At 38.9% G+C, this 24,013-nt stretch overlaps 1 protein-coding gene across 2 annotated transcripts in view; it reads left to right on the forward strand.

Annotated features, from left to right (window-relative positions):
- CPNE4 (copine 4) overlaps window positions 1–24,013 on the forward strand; it is a 213,074-nt gene that overhangs the window by 123,689 nt on the left and 65,372 nt on the right. For both annotated transcript variants that reach the window (XM_042816966.1, XM_042816967.1), the window contains exons 6-7: window positions 3,705–3,788; window positions 4,611–4,700. In XM_042816966.1, coding sequence (XP_042672900.1) covers window positions 3,705–3,788; window positions 4,611–4,700 — 174 coding nt within the window. The remainder of the gene's footprint in view (window positions 1–3,704; window positions 3,789–4,610; window positions 4,701–24,013) is intronic.

Here is a 24,013-nt window from a genome sequence, read left to right on the forward strand (position 1 = left end):
AATTATTTAAATTGGTGAGAAAACTTGCGTACTCCAAAGTTACATAAATGTCCAAGAAAGGCATCAGAGAATGGACAGGAGCCCATTTCGTGAAATCCAGGTATTGCATGCCTGTCCCTGCTCAGGGGTCTGAAGACCTGAGCAGGGAGCTCACAGTGCTGCACAAGATCACCTCTGTCACCCCAGGGTTTCCTGCACTGGTGTCTGTGGGGTTGACACAAGACAACATGAATCTTTTGTTCACAAATAAGGAGTACAGGAAAGTGTGGGAGAAGGTTCTGAATGTGCTTAATGGGTAAAAGTTTCTTCCCATTTCTTACTATTAGTGGTCTCTTGAAGGGACGAGAATGTTTTTCTTCAACTCTTTAAAGGAAAACTCCTCGAAAGACAGTCCAGATTGTAGTCCTTGAACAAATGAGGGAAAAAAGTGTGACCAGCAGATTTTTGGCAGATTAAACAAAATTTGCTATCATTTCACAGGCAGTATACATTTGTTTGGTTTTTACTCCCTCTATATAATACTGCAAGAGTTTTAGAGGCAACGTATAACACGTAAAGCCTGAATTTTCCTGAGGAGGTGGCTGAAACATTCAATATAAAATTATAAAAAGTCACAGAAAGAAGGCTTCCTTTAGTTAACTGCCTTTGCAGAGATAGAGGTTATAGTTTTATTGCAGTACTTGTTTGGAAGGTATAACTGTATTTTCATGCCCAGTCAGCTCAGGTGACATGTCCTTGTTTCAAGAGATCTGCTGAGAACACTTCAGAGAGGAACAACAACTTTTGAAAAGGTTCTACTGCATTAATAGCTGTGTCACAATTACCATAACAAGCAGCTACATGTTTATGGTAGCTGTAATAAATTAGGAGCAGTGAAGCAGTCAGACTGCTTTTCCTCTTCTAAGCAAGGCAGTTATCATGGCCTGAGATACTCCAGCAAATGTCTGCAAATAAAAACTACTGCCACTTTTTCTGTATTCCCTTGGTGCTGAAGCACCAAAGAAATTCTTAAAAGCTGAGTCTTGATACTGATGCATTTTCAAAACTAATCAGTGTCTTCTGGATGTTTCAGTCCTTTTCTGGGAGACCTTAACCTGTAAACCTGAGCTTTGAAAAGTGTTTTGCTCTGAAAATGAGCATACCAAAACATCATGCATCAAAATAAGTGCTCAGAAAAAGTAGGTGCATTTTCAAAGTACAAGCCATGCATTGATGTTATTATTGTGTGCACATACTGAAGTGACAGTGTGCATTTTACCACCAGCAAATGCATTATATTTATCATATAAGCGGTATTAAAATATCAGAACAACTTTCATTGCCGCTATTTTTCTCAAAGAAGATGCTCTTGTGAGATAAAGCAAAGCTGGTAGATTTAGCAGAACAACCAAAATTTATTGAAAATGCTAACTATGCTGTAGCTGAATTTAAAAAAAAAAGTCATAATTCAGCATGTCAGCTTTGAGTCGTTACCAGGCACCTTTGATACTGAAGAAGTTTTGGTTTATACCTTGATTCTAGAAGGAAGTAAGCTTTGTTTTTTGCATTGAGCAGGGGTGACAGAAGCTATTGTCAGTAGTGATTTTTTTTTCCTTTAGGTGATATTGCCTTGTTTATTAAAAGCAGGTATTAAAAATTGCATTTATTATTCTGATGTTTTCTGTGTCAGTTTTCATAATATTCAGCTGAGAATGAATATTTTGAGTTTTCTCTCAAAATCCTTTCCTTTTCTGAAGATTCTGCACTGCAGGATTCGTTCTTCGGATACATCACTTTGAGTTGTTTTCCTTTAGATAACGTTTCTCATCAAACTTGTGTTTCATAAAGAACCTGCTAAATGCTAAGCTGTCACTCAGTCTTAAACAATACGCTTATGAATGCGAAGAGGCACGTCAGTCTTTTTTAATCCTATGCATTCTGTATTTTTGGTGTCAGTAGAATTAAACCAGCTGCCTCACTCTCTTCTGTGCAGTAGTAACCTGTCACAGTTTGATCACCAAAGCTCTTCAAAAAACCAAAAAGTTTCAAGCTTTGGAATCAGCCCACGTGCTAAATCTACATCAGGGCCTCAAGTCAAACTCTGGAAGCACAGAATTTGTGCAGGGTGTTGTGCTGGTTCTACGCACTCTTACATGAAGTGTATTGTTACCATGTAATTGAAACAAATGGGCCAACATATGGCTTTGTTATTTAGAGCTCTGTGTGATGAAATTTAACAAATACACACATAATTACTTTGTGGTAGTTTTTAAACACACAGTTGCCGTTCCTTTTGTAGAAAGTACTCACCGAACAATACTATGAGCACAGCGACATTGATGAGTCTCATTTTGATGGCATGGAAGAGACCACAGATTGCATGACTCTTGCCCAAGTCTTCATGATTCTTAGAGATTCATCTCCTTCCCCAGACATTGAAGTTCTGATTTCCCTTTTCAAAGCCCTGATTTCTTTCCTTGCTTTGCCCTTAGGAAATAGTAACAAAGTTCCAAAAACAAGTTTGACCAAAATGTTGTACCTAGAATTTGGCTAACATTTTATTCAAAGCTGTTCCGAGTGGCCATCTGTCTAGACAAAAATAAGTATGAAGGGCGTTTTGTGAGAAGAAAATGGCGGAACAGTGCATATTACAAGCATTTTTGTATTTACACTTCTGTAGAAACACCACAAAACCAGAATTCCTCACTTCCCCAGGTTGATGCTGAGGTGTGTTGTTTGATATGTGGCATGCAGAGAATACTATCTGCATAAAGTTAATCTTGTGGCTCTTTTGAAGAAGAAAATGAAGATGAGAGTCAAAAATGCAGAAAATGGAGTCCATTTGGGCCCACCTGTTGGATCACAGCACAGTTAATGATATGAATTAGCTGGCTTTTCGCTCCAGCTGTGGAGATCAAATGCCCATTGACCCTTCTTCAACACAGCCAGCTTGTGCAAAAAAAAACCCCAGATATTGTTGGATCATAAGAGGCCATGGCCACCTTCAGGGTATACTACAGAAGACAAATTAATTGAGGATTGTATATGAATGTTTTGACTTACTAGATGATTGCAGAACTAAACAGAGGTGCACAATGGTGTAATGAAAATGCCTATCACAGATACCACTTGATACAGGTACAAATATTTTTTTTTTGCATTTCCTGCTCTGTTTCTCCTCTTTACATGGTTTGAGTTTTCACATTCTGAAGAGGACTTAACTTTTCAAACATTCTCTAATCCATCTTGCCAATATTTGTCTTAACTGATAGCAGCATGACATCCTGCCCTATTAACTTCATTCAGAGAGGGTGTGAAAGTAGCATTACATTCAGTACCACTATAGAGTATGCTACAGAGGCCACTGCATGGTAAGTCAAAAGACCAAACAGGCTTGGAAGTAGAAAGAAGCATGCTAGATCAATGAAGGAGCTAAAGCTCAGCAATCCGGAGTGGGGGTAAGAAGGCAAAAAAACTGTGAAGTGTGATTTTACCCTTGTGCCTGCCATGCTTGAGTAGCCAAACTGAGAACAACAGCAGTGCCACAGAAGTCCTTGTGGAACAAGCACAGGAGTGAAATATTGCTGAGGGACACTGGGAGATTTCACTGAAATCACTCTGTTGCTGTTTTTTCATTAGCAGTCAGGAAAGCACAGGTGCAGTATGCCTGAAAGTCTAAAAGAAGAAGAATTCTCAAGAGCAACTTGTCCTATGTTTTGTTTTAGGATTTTTTCAGCAAATCTGATCCCTTTCTGGAGATTTTCCGGATGAATGATGATGCAACCCAACAACTTGTTCACAGGACTGAGGTAAGGAATAGGGCTGTGTTTCCTTTCCAAGGACATAGGTAGGCTATCATGTAGTATAGTTTATGCTTCTGCTATTAAAAAAAAAATAAAATATTCCAAGCACCCATGTTTAAAAACACTTCTGTCTCATGTGCAATTATTGACTAATGGGCATTGACTTCCTCATGTGAGAGTAAGGGAAGATAAGAAGCCAAAGATTCAAGTTTAGTTGAACTGGCATATACTCTGTTTATAAGTCAGTACTTACAAAGATTATATTTAGCCCAAACCATGCTACAGACCGAATCAGGATTTCCTATTGATAGTATGTTTCATCAACTCCACCTCTCCTACCTTGCTATGTTGGTTTCTTTATATTTGTTTCTTGTGCCTCAGTACTTTTATTGCTTCCAGGACAATGACTGGCACTGTCTTAAAAAGGGCTGTGGCAGGTATTTGGGGTTATGAGCCCTGCTTATTATGGATTCTATCCTGATTGCCCAGGCCTGCATCTCTTCCATGCCTTCCAGTTCAGGAATGTATCCCACAACCCCCTTCTGTCAGTTGCATCCCTACTTGGTATGGCAGTACTGGAGCAATCTCTGTAGCGTGTGAGGCCCATTTCTCAGTTGTGCTCCTTTTTGGGGCTTTCCAGAGCAGATGTGTTAGAAACTTCAGGTTGCTCCAGGGCAAATATCTTGTGTATGTTGTTCTGCTAACCTCCAGCTGTTCTCTACTTGCTTCTCTTTATAGTGAACACACTGTTTTGGAAATTGTGGCTACTAGCATTCTGTTTAGAAATGTGCAAATGTTAAGGGTTCTCTTATTTCTTTTCACTCTCAGGTTGTGATGAATAACTTAAATCCAGCCTGGAAGACCTTTAAAGTGTCTGTAAATTCTCTGTGCAGCGGAGACCAGGATCGTAGGCTAAAGGTAAGAAGCAGTTCCTACTTTCTGAAGTGTTTTACTCATAGAAAACAAGACTTTGTCTGCCTTTTCAATTGAAAATTGCTATTCTGCTCTGCCCTCTGGCAATCAAGATGATCACACGGCTGTTTTATGATCAACACAATCAAATTAAGGATGCAGAGAATTGATAATCCGCTGTAATCAGCAGATTATGCTCTACTATTCTTAGAGTACCTTGGAGAAATAATGGGACTGTTTTTGCCAATCAGTTGGATAATTTGAACCCAGCACCATTTAACTGGTGAACATATACTCCAGAGAAATTTCAGCCCTGACACCATTTTATCTATTCTTTCCTTGCTTTTCTGGTTGGAGACTCTCTGTAAATGAAACACTTATTAATGTACTCAGTTAACATATCTGAAAAATGGGATGGCCACAGAAAGGCATATGCCATAGTAATGACAGTGCTACCAGAAAGACTGACAGTTGAGAACTCAGAGCTCTATACAGAAAAAATCTTCTTGTGGATAATTTAGATTAAATCATGTGTGAATCATTTTTTTCTATTCTTCTAACCAGGTTTAAGGTTAATACTAAACTCTAAAAATTAAAAAATGTTTGTAAATGTAACAAGGAGAACTGTCCCCAGTATCTGTTTAGCCTCTTGGACCTGGTGGGAGAACACCAGACACAAAAATACCATTGTTGTTGGTCACCCTGAGGTTTCTAACAAAACTGATCTTTCTCTCTGCAAACCTTTCTTCTTACAACACTACATTTGTATAAACGTTCAGAAATGATGCTGACATTTTCACTTATTACATACCATAGGATGTGCTGTGCTGATAGGAAAAAAAAATAATAATAAAATGCATGGTCTCCTCATGTTGCAGTGCATTCCATGAATGCATGGAAAAGATTAAAAAATACTCCTATGAGTGCCTAAATTTATATTGGCTACACTGATTGTGATTTATGACTTCACAAAATCAGCATTGTTGTTGTGGAACAATATTGATACAAACACAATGCTTGTATGTATACATTTGTATAGCAGGGGATGCACAAGGAAGACACAGAAATGAATAGCATCTTTATGTATTTGTTGGTGTCCTTTGTGACAGTTGTCAGCAAAGAACATGAGTTCTTTGCCAAGGACAAGAGAAGCACAAAAGTGTGAGGAAGTTTGAGGGAACAGGAGATGTAACAAGGAAAAATAAAAGATGGAGTAGTTGTAGTGTGGGACTCTTAGAAGGCCAGAGCAAAGTGTTTGTGATGGGTGCATCTGAGATGCTGGAAGGACGTTCAGTACCTCAGGTGGTACAGGGAAGCATATGCAGCAGATCTTTCTATTACTGTCTTAGTTGGTAAATGGTCAAACCATTTGTATTTGGCATGCTCAGTGGGATTGGAGCAGAGCTGCAGAAGATGAGATGGAGGCTGTTCTTTTCCCCACATCTCATTCTTTATAATAAACTGCAAGCAAAATTAACAGTATTGGCTAAAGAGGATTTCTAACACAAACGAAGAAGTGTGTAGGAGTTATTTATTGTAGCATCTGTAGTATGACAGTAATGTAAGATGTCAGGATAATGACTTTATCTTGGGAGGCTGCAATTTTCTAAATTAATGGAATAGAATAAATATCTACAAGCTACTGCCTGAGACGCAGAAAACAAGCAAATTGTTCTGTGTTGTATAATCAATATAGTTCTCGGGGGCGATGCGGGTGTGGGAAGCAGCTATCCTCTAGATGTAGTAACGTGACTGATAGGAGGGATTTAAAGGAGAATCGACTGTGAGTACCACTGGCATCTTTGAGGACTGGGTTGTTACTTCCTGACATAAGGGAAGCACTGGAGAAAGCAGTGTGGCTGCTTGTTTGGACGCTGAGTTCCCTTCATAACTTTGGTAGGGCTGGGAGCTGAGCTACTGCTTTTGAACAGAATGAACTCTGAAAGACTTGCAAAGGCTGAGCAACTCTTTGATCTACTAGAGAAGGGCAAGCCACTGGTAGAAGCAGCTTATGCATAAAGTATCCTAAATTGGAACAAGTAACATCATTAGTAGTGTGACAGTAAAGGTTTGGAACAGGAGATAGAGTGTATTTCTGTCATTCAAAGAGGTTTGTGAATATGTGGCCTTTAAATCACTTAGATGGGAAATTCTAGGAGGAGGCGCAAATGAAATGTGATGCCTAGAATGTCATGGCAATAATAAGTCCGTAAGGATAAAGAGATGTGATTTAGAGGTAGAAAGGTGCTTTAATATCTTTGAGATTGAGGTGAGAAGGTATTATAAAGGATAAGATTTCAGCTTGGACAGGAAAGATGGGTCTGGAAATAAAGGGGGAGATCTTTGAGCCATGAGTAGAGAGACAGCAGTTGAATTTGTTTGCAGATGATACTGTCAAAAGATAGGGTGAAGAGAAATGAGAATAGTCCTTTACGACTGCCAGGAGAGAAGACAGGGGAAAGTGAATGAGGGGAATGGATAAGGTGAAAATGAAACCAAGTTGGATCTTACGAATTTATTGACAGTTTTCAAAATAGTCTGATTCTGCAGGATGTATGTTGGGTTGATTTTTTTTGTTAGTTGGTGTTTTGATTTGAGTATGTAAGTGTTTACAGGCCGTGATTTAGATGTCTGAATGTTTGCCTAAGGCTACAGCTCACATTTTCACAGGAAAGTTAAAACTAGTAGGCTTTGCACCAGATTCTGTTATGCAGAAGTACTTTACAATTAATTCTGGCTGTAAGATAATAATCAAGCTTGAAGCTTATTTCAAATTCAGGCCACTATACCTTGTGGTGGGTGTAAGATAAGGCTGCTGTGGTAAAGCAGACTCCAAAATAACTTGGGTTTGACAGATAGCATATAGCACTTGTCAGATGACAATTCTGTTGGCTTCCTATGCAGACCATAACTTAGAAATTTGATGGCAGCAAGGACAAAAGAGTGTAAATAATGAGAATCGGAGAGGAGAAATGTCTGTGATGAGTTTAGTGCTGTATGAATGTTTGTGTTTTGATTTACACTGACAGAGCATTACAATCTTTGCATTACCATATTTGTGAAGATTTGACTTCAGGTGTTGTGCTTCACTGCATAAAGTATATAGCATATGTTACTTGTAAATGTTACAAGAATTCCCACTGCCATAATTAACATTTGTGTATTCCAGCTGCTGTGCTGAGCTTTGGCTTCTAGCAAGGATTGCCTGCTCATGGTGAGCAGTACTTACGTGAGGCTGGATAATCATGAACCCATACCTACGGTTTCCTCTGGGCATACTCTGGAAGGCATAATCTAAGTTAAGGCTTTAGGAGGCAACAGAAACTCTAGCTGTTTGTGGGAATTCTGCAAACAGAAGAAGCCTTCTCAACAACAGATAGATTACACTGCCCACTGCCCTTGACTCTCCAGTGTCCAACATGCCTGCCCCTCTAGGCTGTTTGCAGCTCAAAACTTTGCCCTTTCATTTCTGCTGCTGAAATTGCATTGGTACTGAGCTCAGTGGTTGGATTCACATTGTAAGGAGTTTGGATTAACATTGCAAAAACACACTGTAGCAAGTCAGTTTAACTTACAGAAGTTTGCCCTTTGTTAGAGATGTGCCCAAAATAGCCTTTATACTGTCTGGGCATTTGAAACTTTCATATTTAAAATGTCTGTTTAGAAAGATAAGATGTGCAGGGTCACAAAAATCAAAGCAACTGATAATTAGGGTCTCTGTCAAAAGTCTTTTGCCATCATCTTCTGCAGAGTCTGTTAATTTGGATTCCCTATGGGCTGTTTAAAAAAAAAAAAAAGAAAAAAGTAATTTTGCTTTATGTAACTGTAATAAAGAGAGCAGTTATTTTTTTATTCCCCTCAGGATGCCTTCTAAAACTTTATTGCAATTATTGCTGCTCTAGGTTTTATTATGAAAAAGCTATATTAGATTTATGAACTTACTGAGCTTTTCTTCCCAGACATTGAAACCATCCGAGAAGTCCAGTCACACTTCAGTGCCAGTCGTAACTTCCTTTAATGCTAACAGTGCCGACAATTCATGTATGCACTGAAGTAAAAAATAATAATAATAATAAACTTTGATCCAAAAGTAGTGCATTGCCTTTTTAATATGTTAAGAGATTTAATTCACATTGATAATTACTGACAAATCAGAATGAGGGCTATAATCCTTCTGGGAGCAGTTTTTATCCTACTCTGTGATGCTGAAGGACTCTAAACTGTGGAATCTGGCATTCTGATTTGGTTTCAGCATGTGAGATATGTGGCTATCAAAGACTTATTTAAAATACAGAGTTGCATTTTGAATATATCCTGATAGGGATCATCTACAGTCATCCATTCTAATCTAAGTTCCTCTTGTTCTAATGGAGTCCTGGTGATATTATCTGAAAAATAATCACTTTTTTTGGTAGGTATTATGCATTTTAATACTTGAGGAATAAACACCTGACAGGATGCTGTTGGGGCACAGACCATGCTGTGCCAATGGCATAGAGTAAGAATATTTTCTTTCAGAGAACCTCACCGAAAGACATTCTGCTCATAAAAAAAAAATGAATTAGGAAAAGAGACACAGAACAGGAAGAAAATGATTGCTACAGGTGAAGTAATAAATGAAACTACAAAGGAAGAGAAGCACATGCCATAGTTCTATGGAAAATCCTATCCATCTTCCATCTACATAGGGAAACTTTTCAGAAGAAGAGCATTAATTACACATTTTTCCACCTTTCAAAAATACACGTACTGCAACTCCATTGCTGTTGTTAATTTTTTAATTGTTTTATTCCTCCCTAGCCTAGACTACAGACTATGGTCCTGATCCTACTGACATGTATGCATGTGATTAGTGGGACCCATACTGCTGTGGGTACCTGGGCTGTCTCTTACATCACGTCATAAGGCCTCCATGTATAGGAGTGGTTCTCTGCAGCACGAAGCCAGGGATGTTACCTTATGGGAAGATTTGGTGCTCTTGAATAACAGTGGGAAGGTTGCCTGATTCGTACACTCCTAGTGAGGTTAAAGCTTGGTTCAGCCTTTCTTCTGTATTCCCTCTTACCTCATCTTGACTTCCATGGCTTTGTCTGTGGGATGTGATGGAGGAGGTACATATTAGCACACAGATTGTTTGGTTTTCTGGTGAAGGGTCTATCTGCAGGTGCTTTCTTCTAGTGTGAGATGCATTCAGGTGTTGAAAGCTCATGTGATTGATTTTCAATTCACTTAAGTAGTAAGACCTTTATAAATAACAATATACTGGCCTTTCTGATGTGAGTTATATGATGTGATCCTTACTTATAATATTCATAGAAGAATCTTCACAGTCTGAAATAAAGATTTTGATGTTATACTGGGTGGAAATAGGCAATACTTAATTTTCATTTTAACCTCTTCCCTGGATCTGCTATGGGTGGGAGATTGGGTGTTTCCCAAATAGTTGTAACCACATTTCTTTCCGATTTAAGTGTGGAATCTTTCATGCTAGCTGGTGGGTCATTAGAGAAAAAGTTTATTAAGGGCCTGTGAGTGCATTGGCTACTTTATTCCGAGTTAAGGAAAAGCAAATAGCAGTGGTTATTTTGATATTCTCTGAGTTATTACTGCAGTGTTCTCTAGATCAATAAGCTCTGGGTGACCTTTAAGACTTGACTACAGCTGTGCTTATATGGGTATATTATAAACTATAATCCTTCACTAAGCCCTCAGTATCTGTGAAAGCCAGTGGTGGAGGCAACTGAGCAGAACCTGTGCAGAAGGCCAAATAAAGCTTAAGAGACGAGCATTAAGTAACATGTTCAAACAAATCCATTAGTGCTTTTATTCTTTCACAGTTTAGCTGTCAAAAAATGTTTGACACGCTAATGTAGAAAGATGGTTTATGGTCAACGGCAGTGATTTGTGCAGGATTCTGTAAAGCTCGTGGCACAAAGGACAATTCAAGCACTATCAAATGATGATTAGAAAAGCATGAACTGAAGGATTTCATGCTTCTCCGTAAAAGAACAGTCGTTTATTTTCGCTGTTTTCTTTTTGATTTCTTTTTTTAATTCCATGTTGAAAGCAACTGGCATCAAGAACCAATTACAGCTTAGTCTAGGCTTGCTGTTTATTTACTTGATTGGGTGATTTCAGTCATACCTGATTAACTACTTAGTTCTACATTTTCCCCTTCAGTTTACTCACAAATTTAATGCCAGTGGAGCCAGTCATTCCCTCCTTGCTTACCGTAGTGTCACTGAAGAGACATTTGCATATGAAGTCTTTCTTGTGGAAACTATTAAACAACAAGAGAGGGAGACTCAATCTTTACGTGTCTTTAACAGGGTTCTAAATATGTCTTTAAAATACTTTTTCAATAAGTCACTTTTTTTCATTAGATCCCAGCATTCTCCTGGAATCTTTAGATAATTGCCTTGCCCTTGGAGGGTGCAGATATCTCCATAATAATGAGTAGTATTTACTAGTCCTTTTAGGGATGTTATCATCTTGTGTTTGTCCACGAGATCTGTGGAGACTGTGCAGCTGATAATTTTAGATAATAAACATTTATTCTTCATGGTCAAAGCAAACACACAGGAACTTAGGCTTAATATTGAGGTGGGGTGTGTATTTAATAAAGGTTCCTGTAAAGTAACAGGCATCTGGTAGAAGCGAATGGAAGTGCATGTACATACTGCTTAACTAAGGAGTTCTAAAACAGTCTTCTGAGAGGATGATCCATTATTTTGAAGGTTTTTGTAAAACAAAAATAAATGACACGCTGTAAAAGATGGCCTCTGTAAGACTGCCATTAGACACACTTTTTCAGTAAATCACTCGTTAGAATACTACAATTCTTCAGTGTTTCTCTTGCTTATTATCTTCCTGGTTCTCCCTGTGTGCCTGTGGTTGCAGAACCACTACATTGCTCATTAAAAACTTAAAGTGTTTGGTGATTTTGGGGACTTTTCTGCAACTGCTCACCCTGTTTTCTGTTTGGGTTAATTTGTAATTTACCAATTAGTGTATAATACAAATGCTTCCTAAATTTATTAATTGCAGCAGTGTTTGGCACATCGATTTATCTTTCTGAGCACATTGAGGACTGATCCAGTCAATCTTCAGAAAGTTTTCATAGGTGGGGTACGAAATTTAAGGTCATCCTTAAAAAAGTCCTGGTGTGTATGACCTCAGCTCCCAGATTCCCCTCTCCCTCTCCACTTTCCCTGGCTGTATTCAAGATAAATCTGTTGCAGATAGTGGGGGTAAAAAAAATACCATATTGCAGGGAAGATTGAGGACTGTGAAGTGAACTGAAGAAATGAGCTTGATCCAGTTTTTGTTGGAGTCAAGAGAACTCATTTTAAAGACTTTGATAGGATTTAATTTGTTCTCTTTTGTTGTAACTGCTGGATGTATAGCAAATTAATTGTCAGATTAATTAATCTAGATTTGGGTTAATTGATGTCCATAAAGTGCTTTGAAGATGAAAAAGCAATCTAAATGGCAAATATTGGCACAACAAGGGATGTAAATGGATTGCATAAGGGGGGGGGGAATCGTCAGTGGTATAAAAGAAAAAAGTGGTACTCAGATCTCTGAGGGCTTGGGCTGCTGAGAAAGATGGTAGAAGAGCGGAGAAGCAAAGGAGAGAAGACCTGCACTGCTCCTCTGGGTAAATCTGACAGACATGACACCAGAATTGACTGTGCAAGAAGAGGTTTCTATTTCCCACCCTTTGCCACAGCTCCCAGTTCGATGAGCCCTGAGGCAAGACAGAAGAGACTTCACCTTGGCAGCACAGTGTTCAGTATGTGAAACAGGAACAAAGAGAGGGCAAGAAACAAGGAAAAAATATGTATGAGTTTCTTCCTCTGAAAAGAAATGTCCATGAGGTGATTCTTTTTTCTTTTTCTTCCAAATAATTTATACATTGTGTTTATTGTGAACTTTCTTCCAGCTGCATACTGCTGCTGTTGTTCTATCCAAGGCAAACAAATACAGCCATCATCAGCCTTGCTATGAATGCTCACAATATGATAAGTGTTTTAAAATGATCTGATCTCTCTCTCTCTCATCTCTTGAGCTGTCTTTGAAAGTGAACATTAATCCCCTGGAATGCAACAGAGAGAGACTCCCATACGTGCTGCTGGATGTAGACCCAGACAGAGGTGTCTGCTTCCTTTGCAGGGCAGTAGCAGCTGAAATAGGAAATCCCATCCCTGGGACAATTTAAAAGGAGACAAAGCAAAGTGCTATAATGAGCATCAGTTCCATGTTGGAGGGTGGGACATAGGAGGCGCTGTTGAATTCAGTGACCTCTGTATTCTGCTCAGATTTCAAATCGCTCTGTTGATAAGGCACTGAGCACCATATCAGTGTTAGCTGCAGAGCTGCTTACTGCACAAGTTTGGGAACAAGAGCTACCGTTTTGAATTAAAATAATAAAATGAAGCTCTTCTTTCACTGAAACAGGACTTAGGCTTGGCTGTAACCCTGTAAAGCAGCTGAATGCTGTACTGAGAGAATCTCCGTAATATGGAGACTATGTTCAAGAAAATCTATGAATCTCACACTTTTGTGTCTACAGAACATTTTCCCATGTCACCTAAAGTATATCATTATATTAAAAATGAGAAAAAAATGGAAGTGGAACCATTTTTTCATATTCTTTCTTTCATTTCTTTCCGTTTTGATAGGAAAAAAATAACGAATTTCCAGACAATCTCATTTCAGACTCATAAAGTAGCAAAGCAGCAGAGGCTGCTGACAAAACCAAATTGTAAGGACCTTTGGTTTCTTTTCAGGTATCTTTTTTACTGCATAAATTAAAAATTGCACACTCAAGATTGATTTTCTTGTTAGTAAACTATGTAATAAATGTATTTCTGGCTATGAGCAATATATTTGCACAACTTAAATAGTTTACCTTAAAATTCTACTCATAAGTAGAATATAATTTATATGCTAACATACTGCCACCAAAAAAAAAAAAAAAAAGGTTGCACTTTGCAGATAATATGTTTATTTTAAATAGGAATATTCTCAGGGAACATGGCAGAGTCAACTTCAAGACAAAATGATATAATTGTTAAAAAAATACAGCAGGTATCTTCACTGATTTAATTACAAATTGGTGCTTGTGATACTCTGGGCAGTGTTAGGGCAGAAACAGCTGTTAAGTGTGTCTAAACTTTAATATTTTAGATGGTGTCTCAGTATACAGGAGTTACATGAACAGTGGGAACTTTATGTCACACTAAACATATACATTTAAGCCTTCTGTACACAGTGATCTCTGCCACCATGTATTCTGATAAAACAATTTACAGATCTGCTTTTTCCCTTTGCCAAAAACACTCCTTCCCAGCTAGGTGACTATGTTCAATTTGTAAAGTCTACATAGTTGTATATAAACCTTACATAATGCATAGAGCTTGGTTGTGTAATGAAAGTGCTTTATATACTCTACCAGAACTAAATTAAACATTTTCATCTTGTCTGTTAGAGCTCAAAATGACTTTAAAAGCGCTCCATAGCCATGTTCTGCAGGACTCCCCAGAGGAAGCACTTAGCTGGCCGTGGTCCTCCATTTGGTAACACTAGAGGAACTCAGGCTCTTGGTATCAGAGATGCCAACATCTCTGTGGGCGGTTTTTGCTTCTGTATTAGCACTGCTAAAACATACCAGGGAAATTTTGCTGTAGTAGTTTGTCACCTCTAGAGCTGAGATTTAGGCAGGGTTCAGTGAAAGATTATTGCAGGGTGGCTGTTAACACTGTATATCAGCCACTCTCTCCAGTTTTTGGAGTAAAACTGGGGACTGCCGGGAGAATAGTACAATAAAGATGTATGTATCTTGTCCTTGCTTTATATAGTCTTTTCCTATATAATGTCTAGCATCCAACAGAAAGATGATATTGGTGCTGTGCAGTTTTAATATCTTCTTATGGTGAATGCTCTTGTACCACTGAACTTGTACCTTTCAAGGTGAAATTTAAGTCTGAAAGAGTACTAGGTGACTAGAGATTAATCCTTTGAGAAACTGCATATTCATAGCAGCAGTATGTCGTGGTGAATGATTCCTTCCCCTCAGATACAGCTTCATGAAATGCTAAAAGGCAAACAGGTAGTTTGGACCTTAAGTGTGCCCAGTTTGCTGTGCGTAAGCATGTAGATAAGCCAGCATAGTCGTGATACTCTGTGACACCTGCAGTACTGCATAAGAAATTCTGCTGGATACCTCCAAGCGCTTGTCCTCATCCCAACTGCACGTGCACAGCCTTCTCCTTCATTTGTTTCTTCTCTACATTAGCTCACTCATTTTTTGAGAAAATGCTACCATCAACAGAATCCCTGTTCAGTATCAGCTCTTGCTGGATTTTAATGAATCCATTTCTAGTTGCAAGCAAAGCATCTGAAAAACTGATGACTAGATGTCTGGAAAAGCAGGCTTTATTATAACAGACTAATTTGAAAGTAGGCTACTGACATTAGGCAGTCACAATTCACCATAAAAACCATAGAAAACAGTGTTTCAGGTTCTGCTCTTCAAAATAGTGAATGTGGTACTTTGCTAGAATTGTGCCAAAAAACAGGCCTTTAACTCATGACCAGATTGGAGTAAAAAAATTTGCCTGTTGTCATATTTCAAGGGCATTTTGTCTGTAATACTACAAATGACCATTTGTGAATTAAAGGGATATCCCAGGGAAAAGGAATAATGCTGCAGAACTGTGTAACTGTGGTAAATATTAATAAACTAGTTGTGTAGTGCTGAAAGTTACCACTTAAACATTTCACAGTATTGATGCTAAGAAAGTAAGTTAGTAGGATGCAAACAGATAAGCTGAGAATGGTTCCTGTTGGGAAGGTGTCTTTTTGGGTGAAGTCTCTCCCAGCATCCAGCCATAGGGGAGTTCACCTTGTAATTGTCATGAGAGCTGTGGGAAAACTGTACACCTGCTTAGTTTATTTCAAGGATGAGATTATTCTACTACAGTTCGGCCCTTCTTCCATCACTCCTTTCCTGTGAGTCACGAGTGGCCCAGCATGGTATCTCTGCTCTGACGCTTGGCCAGGCTGGCTGCAGTGAGGGAAGCAGAAGCCTTGGCCTGGCTCTGGCTGTTCCCCATGCCAGGATGAATAGGAAAATTCATGCAGCTCTGGAGAATCCATTTACCAGCTCTGGACAGTAGAGATAAAGCAGAGTGGATGGTCAGCGTGGAGCAGAAGATGCCACACACAGCTAAGATTCATATTCTGATAGTGTCATCCCCCTGTGGGCATTTGAAACTGTGATTTTACTGCAGTGTTACTTTATTTCCTATCCCTGAGACCATGTCTTGTGCTGTACAGAAGTGGTGCTGGAGTGTGAGATAATGATGTGCTTCATCAGGATGCAGTTTGTGCTTCTCCACACAGACTTATGAATATGGAAAACTTGCACAAAATAATTAAAAATCACTAACTCGTACTTTTAATCATCTCATACACATTTTAAAATCTAGAACTGTGATTTTTAGTAGCCTAAATTTGTTTGTTCACAGCACTTGAACCCTTAATCTCCTTAAGAGCTTTAAATCCTCAACATTACATAGCTTTAAGGTGACCTGCAAAAGCAAAATACAGTATCCTGATAATGTAATGTTCTTTGAATGCTCTCCTAGGTTGTCTCGCTTCTATTTTCCTGGCTGTTCAGAGCTTTAAGCATGTACTTGTAAAGTTGTTGACATTTGAGTTCTCTCCTTCGATCTTTAATGATACAGGAATAAGGGGCTAATCTACCCTTCAGCCAATATGCAGCTCTGATTTCTTTGGCTGTTAATTTCCTGCCTTCATATAGAAAGCAGCGCATCATTCTGATCTCCACTGTGTAACTCATTGTGGTGGGAACAGCAGCAGGCTTGCTATCAAGTCATAGATCAATTGTAGGATAGATATTGAGATAAGCTGAAGAGGTAAAAGGTGAAGTTTGGGGAAAATAAACCAAAGGAAGATACTCCTTTCTCAGTCGTGTATAGACAAGCTCTTCTTTTAAGGCAAGAGGGTGGGGTTTTCTTTATAACCATGTATTTTCACCACACTGTATTACACTATAGCAGTCTTCATCATAAAAGGCATACATGGGTTTGCCTGTGGTACATATATACACATTTGTATATGTGTATATAATATTTGTCTTTCAATGACTGTGGCATTTGCAGAGGCTGGTCTGACAATCAGTTGTGCTTGTGATGTGTTAGATGTAGGATGTGTTTCCCCCAACTGCAGGTGCAGATTGCAGTGAACTTTCACAGTGCTACAGATTCCAGTGAATTCTGCAAAACACAGGTGTATTTTTAGTACAGAAAGCTTTGCCTACTTATTTGTTTGCCAGATCTGAGAGAAATGAAATGATAAACTTTTAGTAAGCATTATTTCGTTAATGGCTAAGAAAAAAAAAAGAGTATTCTCTGACCTCCTTCCTTCACCTTCCATATTTCTCTTTCTGTCACTTCATATTGCTTATGGGATATCCACTGTTCCAGTATCTCAGTGCAAGTCTCACTGCTTGGAAACATCCAGATTTATCAGTCATTTTTCAGAAATGTTTTCCTGTATCTTTAAGGATACACAAAATTCCAAGTGATGCAGGGTCTTTTTGTGATGGAAGTTGTATACTTCCATCTGATGCACTGTAAAGAGACATATCTGTGCAAGTCTGCAGCTGAGCCCTGCAGTAGCAATTCCACAAGAGGACTCAGAGAATGACCTATTTATGCCAACACTATGCTGAAGGAGGGCCTCAGGACAGCGGTGTGTTTGCACTTTTTCAGCTATACCTCTGCTCATTCTATCTTATGGTTAACATCTCCCAGAGGCAACATAAATATGTGGCTTCAAGCAGAGTTTGTCAGGATCTTCATGCAGTGTTTTTCACAAAAACCTTATGTTTGGTTCAGCTGAATCCATTTGCCAGTTTCATTACTTAAGTGCATTTGAAAACAAATGCTAATTTTTGCTATTCCAGACAGCATTTCATAGATAACATTTATTTCTCTTCCTTCTTTTCCTGTCAGTTCTAAAAACTGGGCAATGAAAACCAGTGACCTTCAGTGTTTTTTGGTTTGTTGGTGTTTTTTTCTGTTCTTTTGTTTCGTAATTGCTTTGGATCAAAGGGAAGCTTGTTCACTGTGTTTTGCAGCCACTAGTGAGAGCAGCGTTCCATACAGCTCTGTTCTGTGCAAGGAGGCTGGAGACTGTGAGCTCAGGCTGACGTGGCTGAAGAACAGGCTCTGTGTAGTAAGCGTCTTTGCTGAGGTGCTTGATGCACCCTCACAGTTTGTAGAAAAGCAAACGTGGGAGGAATCCATTTTGAACAAGATGGCATTTTCCAGCTGTTGTATAGGATAGGGGATTACCGATTAGTCATTTTATTTACCTCCCTGGTGTATTTTTCAGATGAAGTATCTCAAGTATATTCTGGAAATCTTAAAATACCTTGCAAGTTTGGAGTAGGACTGAAGAAGATATACTGCCATTGATTTTGTGATAAAAATATTGTTTTTATCTGCAGGAGGCTGATATTAAAATGAGTGTTGTAGCACTGCAAGGAGCAACCGCATGTTTTGTTTACTGTTATTTCTTACAGTGGAGAAAAATAAGCATAAACAAGCAGAAATTCTTTCATTCAGTGAACATGAACAGACTGTTATTTTGAAATTAACTGTGTTTGAAGTTTATACAAACAGCTTAATACATGGCTTCTTTTATACTCCAGTCAGATTTCCTAAAGGCTGAACAAGCTGCCTGAAGTTTCTCCTCCTTGAGAATCAATTTTTTCACATGGCATTGCTATGCAAATGATTTTTAGTGCCTTTTCTGCTCCATACCTTTTATGTACTGAAAAAGAGGTGGCTGGAAAAAGGCCAGTCAGTGTGTTTTCACTTTTCCCTCTGTCCCAGATAGAAAATTCCTCTGAAATAAAATGCTAACTTTCTTTCTGCTGCTTTCTGGATTTTGACCGATCTCCAGTGCACTGATTGCTATGCTTTAACATCTCAGAGAAGGGCATTTGTTTCAGAACTCAGATGTGTTTCTGATGAATGCCATTTCCTTTATTTCTTTGTTTGTTTATGTTTGAAAGAAAATATGCAAAGTCTTGTTACCCTGAACACAACAGTTAAGAAATAGTAGTTTCTTTAGTCATACTTTCAGATTTTGTGGCATTGTTTTTGGCTTTCCTGTGCTTCTTCTCACATCTTCTTATCTGTTATCCCCCTTCTGCATAGATACTTATCTCATGAAATGCCTTCCAGAGAAGTTTCAGTGAGATTCCTTTTGTCAAAGTAGTTTTTCTGAGACATGACACGAGTCTGATTCTTATCTGAAGTCTCCATTGTTCCTTAGTGATTTCCAAAAAGGAGCATAATTGTTCTATCCATCTCACAGTGGTCAGGGATGACTTATTACATTTCATGTAATGAAAGACAGGTGAATCCTGACCTGTGAATAGTAACTTGATTTTAATATCTGTAATTGACCTTGTGCTTACATCACACTGAGTTTTGTATCAAGTCTGCTTCGTACAAAGCAAGTACAAATCTGAGTATAACTACTTTGTTTTTCCTCCTTTTCCCCTACGCTGATAGCTGAAGCAGGACAATCACTTATCCAAACAGGAGAATTATATAATCAAAGAGTGGTTTGGTTTGAAAGAGACCTTGAAGACCACCTCTTTCCGACCCCCCTGCCATGGTCAGGGACGCTCCCATTTGGTCAGATTGCCCAAAGCCCCATCCAGCCTGGTCTTGAACACCTCCAGGGATGGAGTATCCACAGTTTCTCTGGGCAACTTGTGCAGTGCCTCACCACCCTCACAGTGAAGAGTATCTTTCATATGTCTACTCTAAAACGTTACCTTTTTTAGTTTAAAACAGCCCAGAAATAAGCACGTACCAGTGAAGTGACATGCGCCAGAAAAAGGCTTTCTGAGATGGATTTTGATTGCAGGCATTCTTCAAGCCTGAGTCCATCCTGAGGCACTGAATAATAGTCCTCTCTGAGTTTCAGGAAACTTGGAAAAAATTAAATACTTGGCCTTCTGCTAATATTTTAGATTAGATACCCATAGATTATCAAAAAAATTGTGGAATAACTTAGACTGGAAGGGACCTTAACATTTCGAATTCAAATGATTTTGCTAGCAGAATTTCTCCTAGACGAATATATGCATCTAGAGAACAAATTCGAAGGATATTTTTATTTCCTAGCCCTGTTTCTAAGGTGGCAGTTAGCTGAAACCATTGACCTCAGTCTGATTCAAGTACTTTTAAATGAAATACTTTGGAGACTTTTGATGAAATTTTTTTTTAAAAGCCAAATATTTTTGTGCATCTGACCATAGGAAATCTATAAATACGTGAATTTTCAGAAGGTAAATTCTTAGGAAATTCCTGAAGAGCTCTTGAAGGACCGTTAGCTGGAGAAATCAAAGTCACAAATTGTGTATGAAAGATTGTGGCTTTTGAAGTTGTTTCCAGATTTTGGAAAGGGTCCAGAGGAGGGCGACTAAGATGATCAGGGGGCTGGAGCACCTCCCCTATGAGGACAGGCTGAGGGAGTTGGGCTTGTTCAGCCTGGAGAAGAGAAGGCTGCGGGGTGACCTCATTGCAGCCTATCAATACCTGAAGGGAACCTACACCCACGAGGGGAGTAAACTCTTCAAAAGGGCTGACAACAGCAGGACTAGGGGAAATGGATCGAAGTTGAAGGAGGGAAGATTTAGGTTGGATGTTAGGGGGAAGTTCTATACAAGGAGAGTGGTTAGGCCCTGGAACGGGCTGCCCAGGGAGGTTGTGGATGCCCCGTCCTTGGATGTGTTTAAGGCCAGGTTGGACGGGGTCCTGGGCAACCTGATCTGAATGTGTGTGTTTGGTGGCCCTGCTAGGCAGGGGGGTTGGAACTACATGATCCTTGAGGTCCCTTCCAACCCGGGTGATTCTGTGATTCTGTGATTCTGTTTCTTGTATCTCACCTTTATTATCTTGTCTAGATGTAAATCTAGACCCTCACTGTAGTAATTTGACAGTTAAGTCAGTTGATCTATTTGATTTTAAAAAACAGAGGCAGGGATTGCTGCTCGTGGTAGGGACCAATTAATTGTTGTGCTTAATTCCTGTGGTATTTTTCAGTCTCTCATAAAGGCCAAATCTTGTAACACAGTGTGAGCATATCACTAAAAGACACTTCTGTTAACAGCTTTTGATTTTATTACTTTGGCTGCTATCTCCTGGTAATAAGCAGCCATTTTTATGTATGTGGATGAAAGATTAGAGACATAATCACTGAAAGAACTATTTTTCTTCTTTCCTGCTTTCTCATGTGTTTATTAAAGGTTATTTCTTTATTTTACAGTTTCAACAGGTGGAACTAGTATCTTTCCTTAACACATTTAGTTAATAAATTTAATATTCTGTATCTATTCAGGACATTTGTTTCAAGGATTTCAAAACACTTTACAGTGAATTATTTTATACATTTGTAATGTGAAGAGAATTTATGACATCCTGCATCTAGAAACAGTAGAGCCCAGACTCTTTCATTACTTCATATAATACTACCAAGCACCACTGTTCAAAATAATGAAATCTGATTTCAGGAAGCCACAAAATTGAAATAAAAGCATTATATTTTGTATATTATTGTATGGGAACTACTGAATCACGGCCTGAACCTCTGATTGATCACCTGAGGCGAGCATGGGTCAGCTCTGGGAGCACAGGTGAAGGCAATTCAGCTGTGAATTGCCTTCAGGTGGAGCCTGGCTGCACCTCTCCTTGGTCCATTGAAGAGCTGACTGCCAGTGAGGAAGGATCTCTTTTTGGAGATTGCTCCCCTTGGAACCTTCCCAGTGATCCCAGGACAAGGGTGAGCTTTCAGTTTTCTCTAGCATGTTAACCTGTTCAGCCTAACTTTCTTGTATATTTGTTAACTATAACACCCATATATTCATTGATTACACAATTATTTATTGTCTTCTGCTCAAGTTTTCAAACTTTTTCCTCATCTGCACAAGAATTAAACTGTTTTGTATAATGTGAGTTGAGGTTCACATGCAGGGCTCTGGGTTGTCAAAAATATTGGAACACCTGGAACAAATACCTGGAACAAATGGCATTGTTCTTCTGGTTAAACACAGAGACACTTAATCGAGAGGCAGCATAGGCAAGCAGATGCACATTAAGTCTGTTTTTTTGTTTCTTCTATTGCCAGGGGATAGAAAGGGTGATAATGTGTACCTAAACAATATGATAGAGGTCAGATAGTGGATCTGTGCTACAACAAGGGAGCACTGCTGCTGCACTTCTTGATATTCAGTAGCAGGGCTGTAAGGTGCATGTTAAACAGAAATAGATGTTTTCTGTAGATGATTGTCCGTTGGAGGAGACTGGCTTAACTGTGTCTGAAAAATCATGGTAATACACCTATTTTGACAAAAGCTGTCCTTGAGAACTATTTCTGGCTGGATTGGAATTTTTAGTTAGAATGAGAAAGATGGAGAATGATTAGTACTGCCAGAGAGAGAACATCTCGATGAGACGTGGAAAACCCATTTGAATACATGTCATTGGCTAATTACGAGCTTATTTTACTGTTCTTTTCTACTGAAGCAGATCTACATTGTGTAATTGGATTAGAGGGAGTGAACAAGAGAGAGGCTGATGCTATTATCCGATATTTAAACGCTCTCCTTTGATGTGGGAAACTCAGGTTCAGAACTTTGCCTTAATAAATATTTAAAGATGTACGCAAAGGCAAACAGCTCCAACAGAGAATAATAAGAGAAGCACCAAGCAAAAGCCTCAAATATCCATCAATACAGGAGCTGAAGTCCCTCACAGAAAAGAGGAGAAAATGGAGCGGGAAAGCAAGAAGTGCTATATCTACAAGGCTGAAGCACTACTTCTGTTCCCTCAATCCATAAAAGAAATGTGAGCAGTCTTATGTTTGTCCTAATACAGATGAAGGAGTCTTCTGCGATTCCGAAAGTCCTCCAGGGAGACAGAAACCTTTTCCCACATGCTGTCACTAGGAAAAAGTTTAGTATTTACAGATTCCATAAAAGACAGATGTATCAAGCGGGATCTTAGAGTGTTCACTGGTGAACGTAGGGAATTGAAATATTACACAAGGAGTCTGTAATGCTTAAAATGTTTCCCTTCAAAAGGGGCAACAACTACTTCTCCTATACTTCTGCAAATCTGGAAAGGACTCAGACAGATTGTTATTTTCTTTTAGCAGATGAGTAAAATAGCACAGAAATTAACCCAAGCTATTCTGCAAGTTTCAGATACTGCATCGTGTGCCCAGGTGCCTACAGGTCATTTCTGAATACAAAACATTTGTACATACATTTTCCAACTAAATGCAGCAGTAATACATTGAGACTTACAGATAATACGTTGATATTTTTCTGCAAATTTCGTATTTAATTTCACCTCATGCTTGCATTATGCAATACTGAAATGACATTATGTCATCAAAATGAGTATTACAGTTCCTATTTGAGATGTGTTTTGAATTATTTGAGTCTCTATTAACAAGCATGCCAGCTCTTCATATACTGCTGAAATTCACCCTAACCAGTACTGTGTGCACAGTCAGAAAGAAAATATGACCAAGAAACAGAGAAATTTCAATCCTGTACAGTGTTGCCTTGTCTGGAATAGACGATTCTATAGGCCTTGAGTACTCTCAGACCTGAACAGATTGCTTACCTATCTCTCTTTTATATTTCCTGAGAGATTTTACCCTGGATTTCATCTTTTCACTTTTGAGTCCCCACTGACTACTCAGCTTCACCTTAATATCTTGGCTGTTAACTGACTGCTTGGCAAGACTATTTTTTACTGCAGCCAAAGGAGGTCTCTCTGGGAGAACTTACATAGCCATGGAATAATTGATCAAACTGGTAGGTGGGGGCTAGCTTACAGAGAGACCGACAGCTATTACCTACAAAAATGCTCCCAGTGATACTGCAGAAAATTGAAAGACACTGAAGGTAATTGCTGGCTTGCTGGTGTTCTCTCAGTGGCCGTGAATGCTTTGTGTGCTGTACTCCTTGTGTGCTGATTGTCTAGTTTGCACCTGTCTTGGTGCCTCTTCCAAGCACTCCACAGAAACTGGAAGTCTCCTGGGAATCTTGTGTTTCTGTACACAGTGGAGTCATCGCAAATTAGAAGTATTTCTCTGTGTGCAAGTGAAAAGTGTAGAAAAGCCTAAGCTGACTGCAGAGCTGCCATGGTTATCCCACTTTGTTATGTGATTCAGATTTAGACATAAGTTTAAAT

Source organism: Centrocercus urophasianus, unplaced genomic scaffold (genome assembly GCF_019232065.1).
Source record: "Centrocercus urophasianus isolate 14NV4802_14NV808 unplaced genomic scaffold, USGS_Curo_1.0 seq_16, whole genome shotgun sequence".
Lineage (NCBI taxonomy): Eukaryota > Metazoa > Chordata > Aves > Galliformes > Phasianidae > Centrocercus > Centrocercus urophasianus.